Raw genomic sequence first — 15,393 nt, forward strand, 5'->3', positions numbered from 1 at the left:
AGCCCGGGCGGCGCGGAGGCTGCATCCCGGTCCTTCTGAGCCCCGGCCTGCGCCACGCGGACCTACCGGAGTGCGTCCTCAGGTGGCCCGTGAGCGCGTCCCGCCGGCGGCACGCATAGTTGCAGAGGTGGCACTTGAAGGGCTTCTCCCCGGAGTGCAACTTGATGTGGCGGAGGAGATTGCCCTTCTGGGTGAAAGAGGCGCCGCACTGATTGCACTGGAAAGGGCGCTCCCCTGGGAGGAGGAGAGGGAGAGAGGCGTGAGAACGAAACTCGAACACCGGGACAAGTGGAGGGCCGCGGTGAGAAAGTTGTTTCCCACTGGCGCTCCGTGACTCCCAGCGGCTGCAGGTTTGATAGAACACGAGGCTTTCAGACGAAACCTGCCAGCTCCTTAACGCTTCACTGGTTGGGTCAATTTGATCTGAAAATCTAATTTTTTTCCCCTAAATCAGAATGGCACATCACAATGCAAATTCAAACTCATTTAAATAAAGTGACTGCAACATTTTGTGATGAAGAGCCACTCTTCCTGATCAGCAGTTTTGGAATAAACCAATATCCAATTTTGCGTGTTGTGGCATTTGGTGGGGTTTTTTAATGTGGCTTTTTTCAAAGGGTCTTTAAAATACGCCACTGAAGCAGCAAAATAAAAGGGAAACTCATTAAAAATGCATTTCAGGATCACAAGTTCATTTCAGCGTTACATTCTTATATTTAAATGAAAGGCACTTCATTATAACAGTTATAATAACTTCCTTTCATTTACATTTTCCCTGTATTTTCCCTTTCAATCTCTTCTCCATTACCTGTCTGTCCCTAAGCAGGCAAATCAGGGAAGAGACAGAGAGAGAATATGAGGGCGAGAGATGGAGAGAAAAAGATTGAATAAAATGAGAAGTTAAGATACTGTGAAGGAAGCTCACCATCTTCCAAATAAATGTCCCGAATCTCCCTGTGCTGGGCGTAAAAATCAGAGTCGCATTGAGATTTTACTCTTTCTCTCCTCACGAATCCTTATACCTTTAAGCTATTATTTGTCTATAAGCATAGAAGGCAAATTATAGTTTAAGTACAAATAATCTAAGAGAGGCAATTTAGTTATGATTAAGGAATTCTCTCAGAGGTAGTATTGAATTTAGTGCCCAAGAAAACGTGTGAACCTCCACTGTGTGTGGTAGCTTATATCCCTAGATCCCGAATCTAACAAAGGAATAAATGGGGATCTGAGAAAAAGAAGCAGCCTATGGTCCTATTAAGTAGTTCTAATTCTTGGAATCTAAATCAGTGAATGTTTCTTTTAACCCTCACTTGAAAGAGTGATCCTTTTGCCATGTTTAAGTAAATATTCAAGTCCTTTTGAAAGCAAATGCTTTATTTAGAAGAGGCACGCTATGCACCTGCAATTTCTGGTGTTGAGTTACCATGAAAATGGATTTCATAGTGACAGTTTTTCTTCAGAAAAAAAAGGACATATTATAATGGATACTTAACGATTTTTCCCAGTTGATTAATAGGATTATAGTGAACAAGAATGGTACTTACTAAAAAATGATTAATTAGAAGTGTATCGGGTACTATTAAAATCTATACCAGATTAAATTTAAAAGTCTTTATTGGCACCTGAATTTCATGATTATTGTCACTCTTTTTAAGTGGGCAGGAAAGATGTGCTATTGCTGTAAAAGTTGAAACTAATTTACAATGATATTCAATTACAGACCAATTGGCGGGAGGCTTAGACTAACTAGGAGGTATTTGATATCTTCCCAAATCTATTTGGATTGGATTTGACAGAGTAGAGAGAGTTTAATGTCAAGCAGATTGGAAGGTGATGGTAAAACTAACAACCAACTAACTAACCAACTAATCTGAGTTACAAGTCCATACATGTAGCCAATATTGGATGGGTAGATTAAATCACCCGGTAGCCTTGAGCAACTTCTGATACACAGAAATCATTTAATTATTCATTAGCAACACTATTGCTCCTTCACTGGTTTGCATGAGCACGAATATGTGTGAGTCAATTCCAAGTGGGCAAGAAAAACTGGGTGATCACAACGTGCTGAGAAACCCAGACAAGGTAAAGATGAAATGTGGCTCCAGCCCCCGGCTCTCACTTTGACAGGGTGAAACTTTGGGCTGGGTGGGAGGGACAGTCAGTTAGGAAATCTGTCATGAAAATGCTTATATTAAGGATGTGGGACACTCCAGGTGGCACGGATCTTTTTTGTAGTATGACCCAGAACTGGTGAACTCAAACTTAAGCCAGGTGAAATACCCCTTGATATGCTGACACAGTGTTGGGGCTCCGAGTTCTTCCAGAAGTCTGAAGTGCTAGAGGGAAATTGGAGCAGGTTCACGCAGTGGAGCTAGCAGCGAAGCAGTGGGTGACAGAAGGGACAGCTTATTACAGCCACGTCACCCTTCTGTACAACGGGGCAGGAAAGAAAGGGGGCCGTTTCTTAAAGAGTAAGATCTGTCTTCTAATTTGAGTAAATGGTTCTTGTGTATCCTGCTGTGCATGGTGTCTTTATCCCTGCTGGCAAGCTTTACTGGAAATCTATTTGTTTCTGATTGCCTGTGCTGGCATGAATACATAAAACAGGGCGTGGGGGGCTCTTGTAGAAAGCATCCCCTAAAGTTATAGCACAAAGTGTTGAACTCAAGTGAGTTTCCCCTAAGAGGTGGTAACGGATGAGAGAGCACATCGACAAAGCTGCACCACAAAGAGCGGAGCCCAGGTTATTTGTTGGCTTCTAATTCTGTGGGGCCATGTCAAAGAGGTTAATAGGGTGCCTGCTGCAGGTTAATAGGTTGCTGGCTGCAGCTAAGTAACCTTCTCCAAAGTTGCATTTACTTTTGTTTAATCGGGATGAGGAGTTTCACATTATTAGTTCAAATTTAGTTTTTATTCCTAGGGGATTCTTATTGATTGGCCATTTTGGGGACACATTTTAAGAAGATTTGAGCCAGTTTTATTAGCTTGATTGGGTAAAAAGGAAGTCTTCTTAGGTGTCTACATCAAATAGACTTTCTGAGGGCTTATCAGAAGGAGAATAAAAGAAAAAAAACTTCTAGACTGCAAGAATTTACTTGGGTCTATGGCAACCATCCCTTAGAGCAGCTTTACAATTGGCATGCTGTGTTTTTAGAGATTGGTTGTATTTAAAAAAAAATTTTTTTTTTTTTTTTTTTTACCTTACAGATGGGACCATACTGGAAAACCATAATTTGGGTGCTCTTTTTGATCTTTATCAGTAAAAAATCTCATCATTTAAATCAATAACACGTTATATTTGCAGGGTAGGTCTTTTTCCCTGCATGCCATACTTCTTTCATACCACTGTCCACCTGCTTCTCACATTAACTCTGAGAAGCTGGTGGGTGAAACGCTATTATAATACTTCAGTTAAAAGTATGCATCTGAGCAGCAGTTCTAGGGAAGCAGAGTGGAGGTATCAATGTACCATTTAGAAAAATGGTACCATGAGCAAAATAGTTTGCCAGGGTGATAGATGTGTGCAAAGACAAAGGGTTCTAACTGCGCACGCGTGCGTGCGTGTGTGTGTGTGTGTGTGTGTGTGTGTGTGTGTGTGTGTGTGTGTCCCTGATTGGGGCAACTGGTATACCTGGCTCCCCTTGCCCGACATGCTGACGGACAGAAGAAGAAACAAAGGCCAGGCTGAAATCTGTTTCTAATTAGTTAGTTCATATTTAGTCTCCCAAAGAAGGGCCAGTCCCACATGGCCCAGCTGCACTTCTCTACCCTCTTATGCTCTTCCAAAGTCCGGGCTCCAAAATCATCAGCATCTCCTGGGAACTTCCCACTCTCCAGCCTTTCCCCAGGGTTTGAGTAGAGTCTGGATTTTTTACAAGATCCCCCAGTAATTCATACGTCCTTTAACTTTAAAGTTTGAGATGCACTACTCTAGAAATGTTTTAAACCTGGGGAATTCAGGGTGGGGTCAGTGGTTAGCAAATCATCTCAGATCCGGGACAATGAAAACATTTTTAATTTCATTATTTAGTTTTTCAAACCCCGTTTGGTCAACATATTTCTATACCTACCTGTGATCCCCTACACCTATGCAAGTGAAAGTGCACCAGTCAGACATTGAGGAATTCACTGTTTAAAGTTTGAGTTTTGTTTTTTTTTTAAATAAAGGTCAACGGATTAGCTATAAAATTGATGGTAGGCATCAATTTCCGGAATTTACTCAGTCTGTAAACTGAAGAGCTGAGCATATCAGTGACTACTTGGTATTTCACTGCTATTTGTGAGAAGTGGGCAGCAAATAGCAGGTACTACTCTGCATCTCTGTACTTGGCAGGTTTATTCATTAAACGTAATTATTTTTTTTAATCAGGTCAGGCAGTGATTATATTTTGGCAATTCAGTATGCTAGAATTTGATTCATTTATCAAATATTTATTTAAGAGAATTTTCACTGTACATTCAGGCTTTACATGAATTAGCAGGAAAGTAATTCATTTGTGAGGTTTATTCCTTCATCAGGAATGTATTAAATATGGGTTCCAGCATATTCTGTTAAGTGTCTATCACAGAGTATCCTATTTTCACTTTAATTTCCACATCATTACAAAAGGGGAGAATGTGATTACTCTCCTACAAGCTTTAGTGAGGGCTGTATGTGACGTGTCTATTTCACTGGATAATGTGAGGATTAAGGAATGGATTAGAGAAATCAAAGTTTAATTTGAGAAGTTAAATTTCTATTAAAAACATATTTATGGCTTTCCCAATACAATACAAACAGAATACATCGTTTTGGAAACAACCCTGATTTAAATATACAAATTATGACTTCAAAAATATCTGCATTTTCTGATAGCCCAGCATTTGTGCTTAATTGGTTTTCTGAATTCCCTGCTTAAGTTTTGATAAAAAATTATTTGTTTTGCCCTGAGTAAAAATCACACAAAGCTATGATTTTCGTCTTCTTCCTCACTTTCCTGAGATATCTTATAAAATCTGCAGTGCCTCCAAAATGTTGCTTTTCAGCTTTTGTTTTGTTTGCCTCCTGCGTGCGGTGGTGGCAGGAACCGCTTTTAGGATGGTCTTCTGGTGGCAACTTTTGGGGCAGGGCTGGCTCAGAGTTTACATGGATGATGTATGAGCTTTCAGTAACCACCTGAGCTATGGAATTCATGTTTTGCCCATCTTTAGGGCAGCTTTCCACAGAAAGAAGTATAAAGTTTCGGTTCAACTCAAAAGAAACTACATGCATACAGTGAAAGGTAAAATTTGTCTTATTAATATTTTATTTCTAAGACCCTTCAGCACCATTAGTGATGGTCACTCCACAGTTGCGTTGGAAAAGCACTGGATGGTCCAGTTGACATGAGTATTAAGAGATGCGTGGAGCAGGGCAGAACGTGGGCCAACAGAGTCTTGGATGTACTCTCCTCTCCTCCCCTCCCCTGCAAGTCAGAACATCTTATCTGCTTGGGTACAACTATCTGACACAATTAGATTGGCCTTACTCTTTCATTTTGGGCACAGAGCATTATAATCCCTTATACTTCCAAATCCTCCAGTAAACCATCCAACAAGACAGGGCTTTTGGTGTTAAATTATTTACCAATTTGAGATGAAAATTAGTAGAAAGGAAGCAATCTTATTGAAAATCTCAGCTGTTGGAGGTAAGTGCTCTGCAAGCTGATCTGAACTCTTCCAGAAAAACTAAATTTTGCAGCCATTCCACAAATCACTAACATTTCTAAAAATCACGCCTTGTTAGTCTGAATATGGTTAAAATGCATATTCTACTAATGGTTTCTCTGTGGAAAATCTGAGAAGTAAATTTTGGTCTATCAAAATTTGATAAGAGTGGACCACTCATTGCATGTAACTGAACAGTGTAGCTGAAACTATTTAGCATGTATGATATTGGGTCCTTGACAGGACTTGCAGAGAATACTGTTAACTTTCCCTTACGATTTTCTTGCATTAATTTATAGGGCACAATTGATACATGTTCAGAAGTCCTTTTAAATGTTCCAAAACAAGAACGATATGCCTCGCCACTTGGAGCCGAATGCTTGCGACTGCTGGGCTGTCAGTCAATTGAAACATGCTCAAAACGCTCAACCAAGACAGGATATTTTCCTTCCAACACACCCCACGGGACCTTTTTCAGGCCACTAAAGGAAAAACTATGCCAGGCCTTACCAGTGTGACTTCTTTTGTGAACCATGAGCACATTGGGACCGATGCAAATTATCCCACAGATATCACATTTTAGTTTTCCGTTAGGAAGTCGGATGCCTCCAACTCCCGACAAAGCCTTGCCGCCTTGGTCAGTGGGGGGGGCATTCATTTTCTCTCCAGAGGCATCAAGCATTCGTAAATCCTCCGCACATTCTTCCCCATTCATTTCACAGGCACGCCCATTCTCTTCATCACTCTGAGTCTCTACTTTAACATTACTGGCTGAAAGAAACAACACAGGATGCCACTCAGTGTCATTGCAAAACAAAAACCATAAACAACACAGCAGCAAAAAGACAATCAAATAGAAGCAGAGAGCTACGAAACAGAAGGTTCTTGGCATAGCCAGGTGAACGGGAGCCCTGGGTTGGGACAGACTCGGCCTTGAGGGGGGGTTTGGCTGGCACGTGATATGATGCCTACCGTGAAAAGGCTACTTTGTGAAATTCTTGCGTTTAGAGTGATGCCCACCCTTTAGGCAGGTGAAGGTCATTGGATCTGCAGTGGCACAGCCTGATGGAATTACAGGAGTGACAGGAGGCCGAGTCCCACACTGTTTGTTCACATCTGAAAACCTGTACCAGACGTGAGCTTCAGATCCCACGGTCCGATCCCAAGTGTGTGTGAATGTCCCTGACAAACTCCCTAGTAAGCGCTTAGTTAGTCTGAAAAATTTCTCTTCCTTTTAAAGCAACCTTTCCTTGTTTCATGTAAATATTAATGAAGGCTGGGGCTGCAAACCCACATTCATATTTCCAACCACAGATTCCTTTCAGATTCCTGAAAGAATTTTTTTTTGTCTCTTTGGTACATGATCATTCTAATTCCTCTGTATTTTATAATGATGTGAATAAAACCTGAGCCCTGAAGTGGAGGCAGGATTTCTTAAATTTCTTCCAGTTGCTGAAGGGTTGAATGGGGCAGTTTATGAATGTAAGAAAAACAGAGTAGCTTTCAAAGAGAAAGAAAGTGTCTCTGTGTGTGTGTGTCTATGTGTGAAGTGCTAGTGTTACTGAATACAATCACCACTATTTTCTCAGCTTTATCATTTCCTTTAAGTCACATATCGGGTAATATTTATACCATTCATACACTTTTCTTCATAAAGGAAATAAGAGACATTTTGTTTGCATTCTTCTGAAACAGTGATTGATGATGAGTTGATGATTCCAACACTGTAGTGACTAAGAGAACTTGTAGTTGCACTGAAAGTCAGCAATTTAATCACAGTTTTTGCAATATACTAAGAGGAGGTAGGTAAATTTTGCCAAGTAAAATAATCGGTGAGAAAGATGATAATCAACACTACATAGGTTTTTTGATCAGTGTTTTGAATCAGTGCTTCTCAAACTGTGGTCCCAGCCTCACCTGATATCTTTCTAGAAATGCTAATGCTTGGGCTCCAAGTAAGGAACTCTGGCTCCAGCAACCTGTGTTTTAACGAAATCTCCAGGGGATTCTGATGTACACATGAGTCTGAGAACAACCATTTGAAATAACTGACTTAGTTACTAACACTTCAAGTTTATTTTATTCAATGCATTCCACTTGATATGGAGGTTGAAGGTCTAGACTGAAATCAAAAGATCTGGTTGGGATCTCAGTTCCAATCTAAGTTCTGTGATTTCGGGCAAGTCATTTAACTTCTCCATGCCTTGGTTTCCTCATTCATAAAAATGGGAACTCTCACGGTACTTGCCTAGTTAGGGTAATTGTGAGGATTGAATGGAATAATAAATGAGAAGTTCACTTAGAACGATGACTGGGACATTGCAAGAGGAACCACACTCTAAATACATGACAATGTTTACAAGCACTTTAATTGCATATTATTAATCAATCCCCACAGTGACCCTATCAGGGAGGTACTATTATTATCCTATTCTACAGCTGGAGAATCTGAGGCAGAGAGAGGTTAAGCCACCTGCCTAAGGCCACACAGCCAGCAAGTGGCAGTTCTAGGAGACAACTGCAGGCAGCTGGCGCAGCCCCCAGATTCCTGACCACTACACTGCCAACATTTTCCCAGCAGCTTTTTGGAGGATAGAGCCTTATAAACAAATAAATGAATGAAACAAATTATTTGAAACAGGAGCCACAGTGCCCATAGGGCTCTTTGAGATCCAGAAGAGAGGAACTACGTTGAGGCCCGTCCTTACTGCCTCTCTCTTTCCATCACGTCCTTTTATTATGCAAGATCCTTCCAAGAAATCAAGCAACAAGGATTCTCCAAATGCTCCTCCCGATGAGATTGTGAACATGGGAGACTCAGAAGCCGCCGCAGCTCAGCAGCCTCCTGCTAACTTAGCTGAGCTGCCAGACACAAATGGCCAAAGCCTACAAGCACAGTAAATAAAGGAGACAAGGGAAGCAAGGATGGCAGTTTTGCCATTCAGGCCACTGTGCTTTATGACTTCTGCCTTCCCTATAATGAGTATTCTGGGATGCATATCCTGCATAGTGGAAGCCAACTTAACGTACAAAGTCCCTCCTTGTTCACCAGCGTGCATGGAGGTACTCTGGAAAGAAGATAATACAATAAAGCTTCCAAGATCTCTGTACTACTCAACCTGGGGTGATTTTTAATTGCCTGACTTGTGATTTTTAAACGAGATCAGCTCGTCCACAGTGGAGCCAATCGTTTGTGGCATGACGAGTCGTTCAACCACTGAAGCTGAGAGAGAGTGCTGCACCAAGTGTGTAAGCCAACAGCTCCCATGATTGGAAAAAGAAACCTACACAGAAGCCCCAGCCCCTCCACCCGGCTGGATTTTGTAAGTTTGGAGGCAACAAGGTAAAGGGAATTTTCTCATCTGTTCTTGGCATGTTAGCCAGAAACTACAACTTGGACTTCTACATTATGAAGAAAGGCAAGTAGTTTTGTGACTCGGCGTGCTCTATGTTTTGTGTTTTTGATGATTCTTTCTGGCAAGGAGCAGAGCAGCAGAGAAGGTTTGGGGGTAGCCTTAGGTGTCTGATGTCAGGAGCACAAGGACACCTGCCACCACAGGCTGCTGCAAAGGGAAGTAAAGCCAAGTGTCCAGAAGGAAGGCTATGGGAAAAGAGTAAGAAGAAGCAGGGGATGGCTATTGCCTTACTTGCCAGAGAGGTCTTCAAAGCCAGCATCCTGCTACCAAAGACTCACTTAACTAGTGGCTCTTGGAGGCAGGATTGTATCACTGCTGTCTTATATGATACTGTCCCTCTGAGCCAGAACAGAACAAAATGATGACGACAACAACAAAGAGGAGGATCAAAGGGTACAAGAGCCCATCAGAAGTTATCCTGGAATGAATGTGGAGACCCAGTTACAATTTTAAATAGCTATGCACAAAAGATGGAAGAGTATAAGAACACATATGATAAAAAAGACCATAGAACTATATGAAAAGCAGCAGAAATGTTCAGCTGAGACAGAGGTAAAGCATAAAGAAAAAAAATATGTAGGATGCTGTGCTATTCTGGGATTCTAAAAAATTATGCAGATGGTAACCCCAAATCACTGTAGACAAGGTCCAAGAATCCTAAACACTGGAAATGTGACCAAGGACCCTATATAAGCAAATGCTATACAGACTTTTAAATAGGAGAGTGCAGATTCCGAAAGCTTTAGAGTTGGAAGCTTGCTAGCTCTCTGAGGACAATTTCTGGGCCATTTTATGACATGGAATGGGTCTATGAGGATTGAAAGAGAGAAATAATAACTGCTGGGGATCAACAGGGATTTGGGGAGAACAAATTGGGCAACGCTGTCAACCCTGGGCACATGAGACTCAAAAAGTGTGTGAACATTCTCCACATGTGGGGGAAATGGTTTTCAGATTCTCAGGTCTTTGTAGACAAATGTAAACTGGATGCTGACTGCATGAAAAAAAAAAAAAAAGAGATGCAGAGATTGATATCCCCTAGGGGAGGGTGTCATGAGAATGGGGGGGGGGGGGCGTCTCATTAGTTTTGTAGATGACAGAGATCAGAGTTTGAAACTATCCTAATAAGTTGCCAATACAGAATGAACCTCAAAACTATGTAAGTTTCACTTAAGTTAAAACACAATTTAAGACACAGAAGCTCGAGACGGGGGCGTCTTGGCTTAACATTGGTAAGTGTGAAACTGGCTTTTGGGATTTTCGCTGACAGAAGCTCCATTAGTGATGCGGCAAGAAACAAAAAGAAAAGAGAAACAGCAAATGGGATGTTGGGTTTCTGCACTTATGGAAATTCACAGGGTCCTCTGGATGGCCAGGCCAGACACCTCCTCTAAAAGGACAAGGACATTCTGGAGGTGGGGTTGCATGGAAGTCAACGGGAGGCTGAAACCAATTCTCGTGAGAAACCACTGAGGGAACTGAGCTCGCTTTGCTTGGAGGAAGTTATCGGGCTGATGAGGCCGGGAGACAGCAGCCTGGCTTCCTAGGTTTGACTTCTAAAAGCAAACAAAGGGCAGCGAGAAGAGGCAAATGAAGGATCAGGCTTTCCTAAGAAGGCAAGTTTGCAGCCATAGGACCATCTCACAGAGGAGAAAGATAACACCAGGAGAACTTGTGCATGGTTCATGCACTGGCCCCAGGAAAGCTGCCTGCTCGGGGTCCCCTCCATCTCCATAATTATCCGCCTCAGTCAACATGTTTCTCACTTAAAGAATGAGAAGTCAAGGGCACTTGACTGGATAGTGTTTTCCTTTACCTGTTCCTTTCTCTCTAGTGGAAAAAATAACAAGAGGATTCTGGACCTGTTGATGGCCATGTACATATCCAGCCAAGAGGGAGAGCTTCGGCGGTGTGGATTTGAGTGTTTTTAAGCCCATTTGAAATCTCCAATCCTGAAGAAGTAAAGAAGACCACTAGTTGCTTCAGCTGCTGAACGGGAGCTCTGGAATGGCTGACTGGCTTTTCTTTAAGCCGCTCATCTCCCGGCAGTTTCATATTAAAATACCTGGAGTCCTCCCAATGGGAGGTACAAGACGTCTAGTTTATTCTGTTGAGACGTCCAATGATGAGATTTTTCATTTTTTTTTTAAATAATTAGATCTCTTTAAATGGTATAGATTAGACCCACCACATAATAAATCCCATTAAATAGCCAATTTCTTCCAAATCTGCATCTACTGCAATCTGTTCCAATATCAAGTGAGATATGGATGCCTCTCCTGAAAGTTGACAAGGACTCAAACTGATTAGCCTTCCCCTTCTCTGAATCCTTAATATACTCCATCTGTTTCCTTTACTTGGACCCAGGACTGCCTACTTATGACAGTTTCAATGAAATGTTATACTCTCCCTGATTACAGGGATCATACCTATAAATATTTTGTCAACTCCCCATCACCGGTACTCAGAAAACTGTTGAACTAAGTATAAGGTGCTGAACTGAACTTATTAAATATAGAACAGGAAATGGAGACTTGTGATATGTTTCTTTCTCCTGAACACTCGGCTCGGATCTTCCCTGGAGCTCTTCACGAGAGATAATGGACAGGGCCCAATTTCATTATTTAATAAGCGGGGCTTAGACTAAGAGTGGATGTCTTTGAACCCGAAGTGCCCAGCTACTTTTCCTTCCCAGATGCTGCTTAAAATTAGGAAAAGTGAAAATCTTATTGTTACATGTTTTAGAGGACTTCTATGTTATTTGTAACACAACAATTCTAAGAGAGCCCCCATGCCCCTGAAAATAAGGCAGACTTTAACATATGCACAACTTTAGAATTGAATCTGGAGAATCCAGGAAACTCAAGAGTCATTGGGAGCCAAGAGGCCTGAATCTACTGCCAAGGAGTGTATTCACTCATGAATAATTAAAACATTTTAAAGCATAGGTATAATGTACACTGGCAGTCCCCACCTTCCAAATGAGTTCTGCTTTCCTCTTCATTTTCTTTTCCTTTTCTAGAATATGCCTTTATTTTTACTGGTAAGGTAAATGTTTAGTACTCAGAATACGTTTTCCATTGAAAAGGTATTCCAAAATAGTCACTAAGTAGGAGTTTAGGCCATGTGAGTTTGAAATGCTGAATATTTTAAATGGAAAAAAAAACGGAGACAAATATTCTTGTGACATTGGTGAGCAGCAAGTAAAACTCAAATGGAATAAAAACATTTAAGATATATCTTGAATAGTAATTAAATGTAAGTTTGAGATGAAGAATCAATGTTTTTAGAGATGTATACAGAGATTCATGGAAACTTTCAGGCATTTTAAAGGTTAGTGGAATCATTATAACTTGACAGACTTTTAAATGTAGGTGTTCTTTTTACTTGTCAGGTTGCAGGATTAGAAATACTTTTCTCCATATTGATGTCTTAGGCCTTTAAATGAAATGAAGTCAGGGAGAAAGAAGAAGAAAGGCAAAAGAGAGAAAAGAGACTATGAAAAAAAGAATGAGTTACCAGCATATATACATTTTCCTCAAATACCTAGGGAGACAAACTTGAATAGAAAAGGTAGAAGAGGGTCAAGAAGGATATGTCTTTAATTGGCAAAAAGTTGGAAAAGATGTGGTAAGGGGTGAGGAAGACAATTTTCCATCATTACCACAAGGTGGTGATATTGGCCCAGAACAGTTTGGTTGCTATTTGGGTGGGGAAGTCATCAAGATCAATCAACCATTTGTGTGAGGAGGATATTTACAATTTGGGTACTTACTGAGGTGGGGGTGGGTTGGGAAGTGGGGGTGTGGGAAGAGAAGGGGGGACATAGGGGTATGAGAGAGAAGAATCAACATGCTAACACCTTTTGAATGTATTTGTTTAAATATGTAGACATATGTAGACATATGTAGAACATAATATTATCTATCTTATTAAAGCCCCAAGTAATATATATCTTTATATTCAGTATTTTTTACACATTGAAGATGTCACCAAAGGATCTGCCTCAATATGCTTGAGCCTAAACCTTCCTCAGATATAATCAAATCATGCCTTAGAATATATTATTTTCCTCTTAAGTGTGTTTGACTTCTCAAAGTATTTCAACATGGTAGTGTTCATTTCAGAATTATTTCTCTGTCCTAGTACCTTAATGTTTCATATATTCATAAAAGCATATATACATATACACATATATACAACCATATAAACATTTATATATAAATACATACTTATATTTATATATCATAGAAATAAACATCAATCTATTGTTTTAAAGTTGACTGAAAGAGCCAAAAGTAAAAGAAAGATTTCTATAATTTTTATATACTGAAAAAGTGCTCAATCTAGCTTGTGAGCAAATGGTTATACTTAAAATTTATATTGCTTAATCCTTTAAAGATACAAAAGAGTTTTGAGAAACAGGATGCCAGAATCCAATCTTTAACTATTACTGACACCTTTGAAATTGGAAGTTGTATTAGTATTTGTTACAGTATTAACAACTACAACCTATTTTCTGATGTTGTCTTATGATATTAGAGAAATGACTAATACAGGCTCTGAAGGCTTAAGTCCTAAGTGGACTACCAATCTGGATCTCTTTAAATGGTCAGCTAACTGCACACTATCTCCACTCCTTGGAGGGTGTTACCCAAATATAGTTATCCTTTATCAGCTCTCAATGCCTAAAAAAGAAAAATGAAATTAACATCTGTTTCTGGTTTAACAGCACAGATCAGAACAGGGCTCGTTTGTACTGAGTACCAACAGTATGTTGGCTCACCCAGCGAGGAACCGCAAAATAACAGCCTTGATGTCTTCTGACTTTTCTCCTCTCGGTTCTGAAATTAATCCTCCAGAGCAACACAGTACTCCTGTCCCAAAAAATTGTAAAAGCCACCTTCAAAACATGTTGGTTGGTTTTATGGTGACAGAAAGCATGGCCATTTCATTATCATGCCCAATAAAAAAAGATAATTATGACATTAATAACAAAATTGTTTATCAGCTTTAGTAGAATAATAATTCAATTGAGTACTCTTATTCCTACTCTTTTTTTATACATTTCTTAATTGTGAAATTTAACATATATACATAACAGTGATAACTTTCAAAGTGTGATTTAACAAGCAGTTAGAGAGCAGATTTCAAAGAATGTTATGGGTTACAGTTTCACAATTTTAGTTATTTCCTTATTGTAAAATATAACATATATTCTTACTTCTACTGTTACTACTGCTGCCATCACAAAAGGCGTGATCCCTAGTATATCTCTCAGTAGTCTAAGGTTTCACTTACACACTTCATTGTATAAATGATGTCACTGGTGGTAGATGTTTAATGCACAGAATAATAAATATTTAATTTATCTCATTTTTTCAAGTGTGAAAGAAGGTGATGATGAAATAAACATGCATTCACAATATTTACACTATGGAAATTGAGTACAAAATGAATACATGTTTCTGTTTTCTAGAAGCAAAGCATATACTTACGAGAGAAAGTTTTGGGAATTAGTGCATGAAAATCCCTAAAGCCATCAGCCCCATATGTAACTGCAATAAAGAAGGCAAAAAGAAAGCTGGGTTGTGATATCATTAGAGAAATATAGAAAGTTTCAAAAAGACAGCATTTAAAAAATTTTATTTTAAAAAGACAGTATTATTGCTTCAAAACCTTTATCTAGTGACCACTCTGCAATTATTAGCCATCCAATAGTCAACAGAAAAGCTGACACCAAGATCACTCAGAAACCGGAGTGCAATTCCCAGAGGTCTGAGTTCATGGCATTATCTCGTTTATAGTATTTTGGAGCAGACTGTGATGTGTATAGCATCTTAGGAGTAGCAACCAAAAACATTCTATAAATATGAGAATTGAACTGATCCAGACAACATTAAATGCCTCTGCATCACAGCAGAAAATATCCTGTGAGAGCACTGATTCTCATAAAACAGGTGTATTATTCCTGAGTGTAGAGCAGCTGTGTTTTCCCTAAGGAGAAATGTTCTGCATTTGGCTTTTTCTAAGATTAGAAAATGTTGATGCAACACATTGGGTGGGGAAAATGATTATTTTCCCCTACCCCCAAAAGAGCTACCAATTTCTGTGTGCATTCCTTATCAGCTGCTCTCATACATATTATCATAGCCTCAAATCTTCAAGTTCCTGTTCTGTTTTTCTAGGTCAGAGTTTCCCAGACTGTTCCTAGTTCTTAAGACTTTAACAGACACCACAAGTGTGTGTGTGTGTGTGTGTGTGTGTGCACACAGATGGACAGACACAC

The 15,393-nt window shown here is 40.0% G+C and overlaps 1 protein-coding gene across 14 annotated transcripts in view; it reads right to left on the reverse strand.

Annotated features, from left to right (window-relative positions):
• IKZF1 (IKAROS family zinc finger 1) overlaps positions 1-15,393 on the reverse strand; it is a 97,929-nt gene that overhangs the window by 21,582 nt on the left and 60,954 nt on the right. For 8 of the 14 annotated variants that reach the window (XM_037837182.1, XM_037837184.1, XM_037837178.1 and 5 more), the window contains 3 exons: positions 14,603-14,662; positions 6,199-6,459; positions 67-234 (listed from right to left, as the gene is read on the reverse strand). In XM_037837182.1, the coding sequence (XP_037693110.1) occupies positions 67-234; positions 6,199-6,459; positions 14,603-14,662 (489 nt within the window). The remainder of the gene's footprint in view (positions 1-66; positions 235-6,198; positions 6,460-14,602; positions 14,663-15,393) is intronic. The other 6 variants (XM_037837190.1, XM_037837180.1, XM_037837179.1 and 3 more) reach the window with 3 other exon arrangements.

The sequence above is a fragment of the Choloepus didactylus genome, chromosome 5 (assembly GCF_015220235.1).
Source record: "Choloepus didactylus isolate mChoDid1 chromosome 5, mChoDid1.pri, whole genome shotgun sequence".
Lineage (NCBI taxonomy): Eukaryota > Metazoa > Chordata > Mammalia > Pilosa > Megalonychidae > Choloepus > Choloepus didactylus.